Source organism: Apis laboriosa, unplaced genomic scaffold (genome assembly GCF_014066325.1).
Source record: "Apis laboriosa isolate Shangri-la unplaced genomic scaffold, ASM1406632v1 scaffold11_cov152, whole genome shotgun sequence".
In the NCBI taxonomy this organism is placed as follows: domain Eukaryota; kingdom Metazoa; phylum Arthropoda; class Insecta; order Hymenoptera; family Apidae; genus Apis; species Apis laboriosa.
The window spans coordinates 1,738,802-1,748,887 of record NW_025221020.1 but is presented as its reverse complement, the minus strand read 5'-3'; the positions used below and the strand labels follow the sequence as shown (position 1 = coordinate 1,748,887).

General features: G+C 39.0%; 1 protein-coding gene across 10 annotated transcripts in view; it reads right to left on the bottom strand.

The window, feature by feature from the left end:
* Positions 1-661: 661 nt before the first annotated feature.
* Positions 662-10,086, bottom strand: part of LOC122719612 (troponin I-like) — a 28,219-nt gene continuing 18,794 nt past the window's right edge. For 6 of the 10 annotated variants that reach the window (XM_043945627.1, XM_043945607.1, XM_043945589.1 and 3 more), the window contains 7 exons: positions 8,147-8,164; positions 7,335-7,373; positions 4,977-5,175; positions 4,443-4,730; positions 2,506-2,685; positions 2,178-2,182; positions 662-1,469 (listed from right to left, as the gene is read on the bottom strand). In XM_043945627.1, coding sequence (XP_043801562.1) covers positions 1,359-1,469; positions 2,178-2,182; positions 2,506-2,685; positions 4,443-4,730; positions 4,977-5,175; positions 7,335-7,373; positions 8,147-8,164 — 840 coding nt within the window. In that variant the 3' untranslated portion in view covers positions 662-1,358. Of the gene's footprint in view, positions 1,470-2,095; positions 2,183-2,505; positions 2,686-4,442; positions 4,731-4,976; positions 5,176-7,334; positions 7,374-8,146; positions 8,165-10,086 lie in introns of all 10 variants that reach the window. The other 4 variants (XM_043945597.1, XM_043945617.1, XM_043945635.1 and 1 more) reach the window with 4 other exon arrangements.

Here is a 10,086-nt window from a genome sequence, read left to right as displayed (position 1 = left end):
CGTTCGTTCGTTTGAACGAAAAAATCACTAGATATCTTTTTTCTCGACAAAAGAATCGGGTAGCTAGGGACATTTTTGTATATTTTACTAATCTATTATATCTAACTGTATGATATATATATATATCATACAGTTTATCCATGATGACTAATAATAGACTTTTGGCAAATATAGATTGAAAATAACGATGATTCTGTTTAGTCGGTTATATCAAACATTTCAATTGCTGGAATATTGTTAAATTACGATACGCTTAACCGTAGTAATTTACCACGATAGTAGGGAAATCGATTGCGTTGACAACATAGCAAACAGGGGAAAACCGATTCACAATAAGACTAACCCACGTAAATTCTATTATGTAGGAGCCGTCTATTGTTCCGCGTTACTTGCATATATCGTCGAGAAACAAAGCAACAAAGGGATTAGCAAAATACACGACAGTGAGCAACATAAACAAATGATCGCTATCAACCCCAATGTGATATACGATAATAAAGCAGTTAACAGCATTCCCAAATAAAGGCTCGGAGCGAGAAAATCAAAGCCTCCGAGCCTCCGGGTATTAATCAAGGGAGCGGAAACGTAATCGCTGAAAATAATAGAAAATGAAATGAATGAAGAAAAGGAAGGAGTAATTATCGAGAATAATGAGAATCGGTGATCGCAGAAAAAAGATTTTTTATTACGAAATCCAATCAACTCGTGTAAGGAAGTGTTGATAAAACATTTGCATTAATCTTCGAATAAAACGCGTCGTATCGTATTATATTATTATTTACATAAAAATATCGCGATATAACTTGCATATATTTATCTCGTGTTAATTCTCGTTCGATTTCAATCGATAGAAAATTCAGTAGTAGGAACATGAGCCTTGACGATTAACGGCTTATGACCACTTCCACCCCTCGTAGAGCAACACGGCTTTATTTATATTCCTCCTATTGTTATTAGGCGGAGACAAGAGTGGAAAATTTTCCAGGCACCCAGTGATGATACTCTCGATTGAGTTTGTAGAAGAAAAAAAAAAAAAAAAAAAAAAAAAAAAAAAAAAAAGAAAAAAAACACGTCAATGACAAACAACATCCCCTTTTCTTTCTTCTTTCCTCCCCCTCCCCCTCGATATACAACACTGTTATCTTTCTCGCTCTGCCTAGCTTTCATTCTTCGAGATACGCATGACTGACGAATACCGTGACGTTGAAAGTGACGCGTATACGGGACGAAAATAATGGTTACGACGATGACGATGATGATGACGGTGATGACGACGATGACAAGGCAACGCATGAACCGTGATGCGTCGAGTATGATACGGCTCGACGCATATACGTTTGTAATATCCGTACTCTAGCTTATCCGTGTGCACGTTTCATGCAAATTCGGACGATGCAACGAATGGTAATCGTGTAGCGAGGTGACCATTCAACGTCCGTTTCAACTTTGACGAAGTTACGATGCCGGTGCTGAAAAGAAAAGAAGATAGGAATTATTATTATTTAGAGAGAGAGAGAGAGAGAGAGGAGGAAATTACTACTTCTTCATCTACGTTAGCTTCCCCTTCCCGCTGATGCGGAAGGGATCTAGTTTTTGTTGGATTAATCGAGTTTTTCTTTTACTTTTAGTCCTTTTAGCTCGGTCGTTACTTTCTCGAAGAATTCAAGAATTCGCTCTTCTTCCACTTTTGTCAAAGTTTTCGAAGATTTGTAAGAGGTTTTTCCTCCCATTATTATTATTATTATTACTATTATTATACAAGCTCTCCGATGGATCGATTACTGTTACTGCCTATCGTTTTATTCATTGTTTGGTCGTTCGGTAAAATAGTTACGGAAAGTTCGAGAGCGAGGAAGTAGAATTATAAAAGTTACAGTAGCATCTGCTCGAACCGTAGTTGATCGAGAAGATGCGAAAGATTTGGTCGTTAGAGAGGTTTAGTTTCTTTTGTCAACAAATACGTCATCACGTTCGAGACGTATATAAGATGATACGATTAGTCAAACTACCTTTGTGCGAACGTTACTCGTTACTGGCTGATGACTAGATTTTTAGTCCTCTACTAGAACGTCAACCTTTCATTATCTTAACATACCGTATGTGATGAACTTCGAACCACGAATTACTGGACGAATGACGGGGCTGACGTTCAGTGTAACTTTCAAAAGTAATATTACCTTAGCTAGAAATTAAGTTGAAAAAAAGGGGGATTAAAAAAATCGACGAGGCAGAGAGAAAGAGAGAAAAAAAAGAAAAATAATAAACGAAAAGTAACCTCCGTTTGAACTTTCGAAGCAAGGCGAGAATCGAGTTACAAAAATTACTGTTTTCGTAAAAAGAGAGAGAGAGAGAGAGAGAGAGAAAAAATTGGTCAAAAATAACTGAACCGAATTTCACCGAGTGATAAATGGCGGATATAGAGGAGAAGCATTTGATTGATCCTGCGTTGAACTGCTTGAAATGCTTAATCGAGGCAAAGGGAGCGAATAAAGGGGAGCGGATTACCTTCGGCGGGCGGGGGTGCCGGCGCAGCTTCCGCCGGGGGCGCAGCTGGGGCAGCCTCGGCTGGCGCTGCAGGTGGCGCTGCCTCCGCAGGAGGCGCCGCACCTTCGGCCGGAGGTGGTGCCGGGGTTCCTTCCGCTGGTGGTGGCGGTGCTGGTGCACCTTCCGCTGGTGGTGCCGCGCCTTCGTAAATTCACACAAACGCTTTAGTCAAGCACTTCGGATTCTCGACCGATTAACACGTCACGCGTCATTAATTTAACAAATCAACAAAGATCAGACGAATCAATTGCAATTAATGAATTAATGAAATTAATAAGTACAGACTTGTGAATAGGTTCCTTGGATCTCTTTATTATTAGGAAGTGTATCAAAATCATGTTATGTTACTTGTAAGATAATCTCGTGTCTCCAATTTGCTATTTCCCCCCCTTTCGAAAAAAGGATTGGTCGAACGTGATTGATATAATAAATTAAAGATCAGACAAATCGTTGCAATTAATGAATTAACCATTCGAGTTGAGGCAAATCATTACGACAACTCGAGCGAGAAGCGAATGATTTAATAATTTAATAAATGTATAGTAACTATGAATAGGTTCCTTGGATTTTTATCTTTTTATTATTAGGAAGTGTATCAAAATCATGTTACGTTATCTGTAAGACAATCTCGTATCTCGAGTATGCTACTTTCTTTCTTTCGAAAAAAGGGTTGGTTTATATGATTAATTTAAGAAATTAAAGATCAGACGAATCGTTGGAATTAACAAATTTTGCGCTCGAGTTGAGAATGATTTAATAAGAGCACAGTATCTCTTTATTATTAGAAAGTATATGAAAATCGTTTCACGTATCTCGAGTATGCAACTTCCCCTCTTTCGAAAAAAGAATTGGTCGAGCGTGATTAATTTAAGAAATTAAAGATCAGACGAAATTAACGAATTAACCTTTTGCGCTCGAGTTGAGGCGAGTGATTTAATAAGAGCACGATATAGATTTGTGAATAGGTTCCTTGGATCTTTATCTCTTTATTGTTAGGAAGTGTATCAAAATCATGTTACCTGTAAGACAATCTCATATCTCGAGTATGCTACTTTCTTCCTTTCGAAAAAAGGGTTAATCGAGCGTGATTAATTTAAGAAATTAAAGATCAGACGAATCGTTGGAATTGAATTAATCGTTTGCGCTCGAGTTGAGGCGAGTGATTTAATAAGAACATAGTACAGATTTGTGAATAAGTTTCTTGGATCTTTATCTCTTTCTTATTGCAAAGTATATATCAAAATTATTTTACGTATCTCGAATATGCTACTTTCTTCCTTTCGAAAAAAGAGTTGATCGAGCGTGATTAATTTAAGAAATTAAAGATCAGACGAATGGTAGAAATTAACGAATTAACCTTTTGCGCTCGAGCTGAGGCGAGTGATTTAGTAAGAGCATAATATAGATTTGTGAATAAGTTCTTTGGATTTTTATATTTTTGTTATTAGGAAGCGTATAAAAATAGTTTCACGTATCTCGAGTATGCTATTTCCCCCCTTTCGAAAAAAGGGTTGGTCGATTAATTTAAGAAATTAAAGATGAGAAAAATCGTTGGAATTAACAAATTTTGCGCTCGAGTTGAGGCTCGAGTGATTTAATAAGAACACAGTATAGATACACACATACATATCTCGAGTATGCTATTTCCCCCTTTCGAAAAAAGGGTCGAGTTGAGACGAGTGATTAATAAGAACACAGTATCTCTTTGTTATTAAAAAGTATATATAAAAATGATTTCACGTGTCTCGAGTATGGGACTTGCCCCCTTTCGAGAAAAGGGGTTGGTCGAGCGCAAAAGGGTTGAGAGGTTAGAAGGAAACGAAGAAGGAAGAATGCGAGAGGAACGGATCGTTTGCAAACGAGTTTGTGAAAGATCGTAAAAGCTGGGACGAGATCACCTTCAGTCGGTGGTGGTGCGGGCGCCCCTTCCGCGGGCGGCGCAGGTTGGGCGGGCGGCGCACCTTCCGCAGGTGGCGCACCTTCCGCTGGCGGTGCCCCCTCCGGCGGTGGCGGTGCGCCCTCGGCAGGAGGCGCACCCTCGGCAGGGGGCGCGCTTTGAGCGGGAGGTGCCCCCTCGGCGGGAGGTGCGGCCGGCGCGCCCTCCGCTGGTGGCGCTGCTCCCTCCGCAGGAGCAGCTGGCGGCGCCCCTTCCGCTGGTGGTGCTGCCCCTTCTGCAGGTGCACCTTCTGAACAATTACATGCACCTTGGGTTAAGGACTACATCTACTCTAATCTAAAGAGGCCCGGGTTCGTTTCGTCCCCGATGATGGAGCGGTTTATGCTCGCGTATGAAAAGTGCAAACGTAATTAAGAGAAGAGAATATAATGAAAGCGAAAGTTATATATATATATATATAGATATATAGATATACGTGATGTAAAACTACGTGGAAATTGTGAATAATAGATGCTCGGTTGGTCGCTGCACTGACCTGGTGGGGGTGGTGGCGGTGCTGCCCCTTCCGCGGGTGGAGCAGGTTCCGATGGAGGAGCTGGCTCTGCGGGAGGTACCGGCGATGGCGTTGGCGATGGCGTTGGGGGTTCTGGCGATGGCGTTGGAGCGGCTTCTGGTGGCGCGGGTGTCGGTGATGGCGTTGGTTGTGGAGGTTCGGGTGGTGGAGCTGGTTCCTCCTACACGGAAATAATAATACTATCTATCTCCATCCCGAAATCTCGAAACGCTTTCAATCAAAATAATCAAAGCTTCCGATAATTTTATTAGAAAAATACGAACACGAAAGGATGAAAAATGTGGTAAAACGAATGTTTATTATTTACTCGACGAGATTTCGGTTTGATTCAACCGGTCGAGATAAAATTATATACGGCGCGCATTTTAAACGCGTCGCACGCGTTAAATCGTTTGATTTACGGTCATCGTGCATATTTCACGCGCAGCCGCGTTAAAGGTCGTCGTTTATGGACACACGATTCGTACGAGCGAATGATAATAACGCTCTCTACGCGACAACGTTGGAGAGTTTGCCGTCACGGCGCGTGGCCGTTCGATAGTGTAAATCAATGGCCGTTCGCGATAACGAATATTGCCAAGATAATTAAACAATGCCGTTCCAATGATAAACAATGCTACGGTAATTCGAGTCCGCGTCCCACGAACGAGCCTCGTTTCGCGAAATTATACGCGGGTGTAATTCTGAACGCGCATTCGTCGTAAAAAGAAAAATGTGTGAACGAAAAATTAGTTGACGGATTATCGCGACAGATGGCGCTATTCTCTACGACGAAAAGGGAATAATACGATGACCGAAAACGTGAACAGTGGATCGTAACGAAACGAGAAAGGTTTACAAGCTTATTTAGCGAATCGTGAATTAAGCGTGATCTGATTGATGTTCAACCTACCGTGCTCGTTTCTCGATTGCGAATTCAATTTCTATGGATTATTCTTCTCGCGAGACTCGTGTTGAGCGAACGAGTGTCGAGTAAAAAGAAAGAAAAAAAGGGGAAATTAAATCGAACGATATCGACAATTTCGTGTCGTTCGACACGAAGCTCAAGAGCCTTCGTTTCTTATGATATAGGCACCGTCGATATTCGTATAAGACGTGGCGTAAAATTTCTCGGTTGAATGTACACGCTTCGCCATTCGACACGCCTCATTGGCTCTTTGATGTGTTTACAAACTTTTCGAGAAGCGAAGCCTCGTGAACGTGATAAAAATTTCGTTTCTCGCGCGAAAAAGAATCTTAATAATCTGATGATTGAGTCGTAAAAGTACGTGAAAATTAACTCGTAAAAGTATCTCGAATCGCGAAACTTTCAACAAGTCTCCAACATCGTGAGATGTTGACAATCGTGAGATTACGATTCTTCTAATAAAAACGATAAATTTAATCGAAGGCGACAGTTGTGACGCGAAGAAACGATACGTATACATCGATAATCGTAATAATTACTTTTTACTTTATTTAGAAAAAGAAAAAAGAAAAAAAAGACTGTCCCCTTTGATGAGCGAAAAGAACATAGAACATAAAATCGACGTAACGAGGAAGGAACGAGAAACAAAATGGGAAATGGTGGGAAATAGGGGAATGAACACACAGCCACAATGTATTTCATACTTGTTAAATATTTTGATTTACAATAAATCTTAAGTAACGATTTCCCTTTCTTGTTATTATTTCCAATTACGTTTCATTTCTATCTTCATCCGGTTCACAGAGAATTACGAATCAACATAGTGATACATGAGTGAGGATTGACAGTGTAAAAAAAAAAAAAAAAAAAAAAAAACAAATCAACAGAGACGGAGAACGATACAGGGTTTTTGTTTCCTTTTTAAAAAAATATATATATATACATATATCTCGTAGACGAGAAGAACAAGAAGAAGAAGAAAAAAAAAAAGAAAAAAAAAAGAAATCGGTCAGTCACAAAATTCTGAATTCTTTGGATTAGAACACGAATCGATATCCGATGGTGAATTCTCTCGATAAAAATCGAGGAATTCATCGTAGACGAACGAGACATACGGGCACATACGGTTTGATCTTTTCTTCTTTTTTTTNTTTTTTTTTTTTTTTTTTATACGTGCATTTCGGGAGTTGCAATATTGTAATATTAATCGAGACGAGAAGAAACAAGAAGAAAAAAAGAAGAAGAAGAAGAAAAAAAAAAAAGAATGAATAAAAAGAAGTAGCAATGAGGAAGTTTGTTGCTTGTTGCGAGATGTTATCTGGATGGATGGATGGACGATCCCTTCTCGAGAAAACATGTCGAGAACGAGCGTAACGTCAATAGCCTCATGCCTCGACCTCCTCCTCCTTTACCTTCTTTTCCTCGCCTTTCTTCGACCAGTCGGGCTTCTTCTGCAAAGTTTGAGAGAACGTACGTTAGATGGGCCGTTGCTTGGACCATAACACGATCGAAATTCTCACACGCCAGGGTCCGGGGTTAGCGGTGGTTTCGTAAACTTTCGCAAAGCAGGGTGTGTAACGGGCGGCATTTTCACGGGGTTCGTGGGGGGTGGGGGAGAGGGTAAAAGATTCGCGAAAAATTCACAAAATAAATTGATTAAAAAATTGTTAAAAAATCGCTCGTTCGATCGATATTATATATCGATTTTTTTCTTTTTTTTTTTTTTTTTGCTTTCAGGAAATTCAAATTCGATTAATTGCAAACGATTCTTCTCTCTTTATCGTCATTCGAAAAGCCGTGCACAATGTTAGTGAAGAAAAAAAAAAAAAGAAAAAAGGAAAAAAGAAAAAGGTGCGAGAGAAGTGTGTCCGTGAAAAAGAAAAAGAAAGGAAAGATCGATCTTCTCGGGTAACGATCAAAAATCTTGCTTGAAAAAAACGAGGCGTCGAAAAGGGACAGAGAGAGAGAGAGAGAGAGAGAAAGAGAGAGAAAAAAAGATTAATCTTCGTTCTAACAAAACGCGATTCGTATCGTTAAGGGGCGGTTTTTAGCAAGCGTTTTACATCTAATCCTACGATATATTTTCTTTATGCGTTCGTTCGTTCACACAATCCCTGGTAATCTACTTCACGTTATCTAATAATAACACGCATTTATTATTATTTCATCTCTCAATCACTAAGAATGCATGCCGATCTACGATCTGATCTGTTTAAAGCTTTACCTTATCTTTTGACGCGTTCTGCGAACATAATGCAAGAGCAACATCATTAGTCGACAGATAAGAGACATGGACAATTATTAGAGCGTATACATACTAATTAATAACTTAAAGATTAAGAGGTCGATCGTGACTCATTCGATCTCTTCGACTCCTCGTCCGCGATTCATTCGTTCGTGCGCTTTGTTCGATCGATCGATCGTGAATCACGTTCGACGAAGAAAGAAAATGGCGCAAATCGAGGCGTGCATCGAGCATCTCGTTTAATCCCTTTCTTCTTTAATCATCAGATATGTATGTGTAAATTTTTAATCCAATTCGATTGACGAATGATCGATGCACGGCTCGAGATAAAAGAATTCAGACGGGACAACAATCGTACACATGTACAGCCTGGAAGCATGGCAGCCGAACGATGCGCGATGTGAAGGCTAAAGCTGCAAAAGAGCTTATTGGAGAAGAGTTTTAATTGAAAAGAGTGAAACAGCGCGCGACACTTTTCCACCGTTTACGTTCGGTGTTCGTTCCGATCTATCCTCTGTTGTTGTACGTGTCGTTGTACACCGATCGTTTCCTAAACGATAAAAGGGTATACTTTGCGTAAGGGAGCCGATTAACAGGGTTTAAACAGAGAAGATAAACGAAATGAAAGAACGAAGAGAAACGGATGAATAGATTTTAAAGAGAAATGATTCGAAGAAAGAAAAAAAAAAAAAAAAAAAAGAAGAAAAAGAAAATGAAGAAGAGAAAGAAAGGAGAAAAGACAGATAGATAGATAGATAGATAGATAGATAGATAGATAGATAGAGAAGGAGATAGAACAGGCACTTGTGAGTAAAGCGCTTCTGCGATTATGTACGAAACGAAGAAGAAATTCTGTGAGTTTTAAATATATTTTGTACAAGCCATTCTCACCTTTTTTTCTTTTTTTTTTTTTTTTTTTTTTTTTTTTTTTTTACATATATATTGCTTCTTTTTATTCGTTATTATTTTTTTTTCTTTTCTTTTCTTTTTTACATCGCGTTTTCACCGGCTATTTAATATTATTATTATTATTAATAACGCGGTTAAAGTCAAATGTGAAGAAATGGCGTTAAAAGTGAGAGAGAAAGAGAAAGAAAGAGGAAAGAAAGAAGTAAGAAGTAGACGCGTTAAAAGCAAATTAAGGTATATACGGTTTCAGGTATAACCTTCGATTATCGAGCATATATATATATATATATATATATACTATAATAAAATGGATATATAAAAAGAGAGTGGAGCTTAGTGAAAAAAAATTAGTGGAGCAGAATGGAAACGATTCTCGATAAAGCTCGACCCATTCTTATCGGTTATCCCCATAATAAAATTCTCGGGATCGCATTCTTCTTCGTTCACATCTCAGGCTTTTATGGAAGAGAGGAGAGGGGGGTACGTTTTCGATATTCGCGGAGGATCGAGCTATCGGTTCGTCGAGTATGGTTCCCATATACGTGAAGGAAAAAACGAATGAAAAAGAAAAAAAAGAAACGTGTCGGAATAATGAAATAGTTTCGTGAAATGAAAAGAGAGAATGAGGAATCGAGGAAGAATAACGAGCTATCGATCGAGAGGATCGATATGAAAGAAATACGAAATAACTTCGAGGGAAAGTTGTTTCTTTATATCGATTATGATAATCGTTGACGCAATTGTATTCTTTGGCGTTCTTTTTTTTTTTTTTTTTTTTTATTTATTTTATTTTTCTTTACTTTTCGTTTGATTTTGAATTTTCGAAGAAAAAAAAAAAAAAAAAAAGACAAATCCTTGGCTTATCACCTAAAAACGTATGTATTTTCTCGTTGTACAATAATCGACGACCAGGCACGATTTACACGATAATAAAATCGAAATAAGGAGAACAGTGATAGATCAGAGATTGATGAAGCGATATATAATCGGGTGGAGTGGGGGGGGGGGGG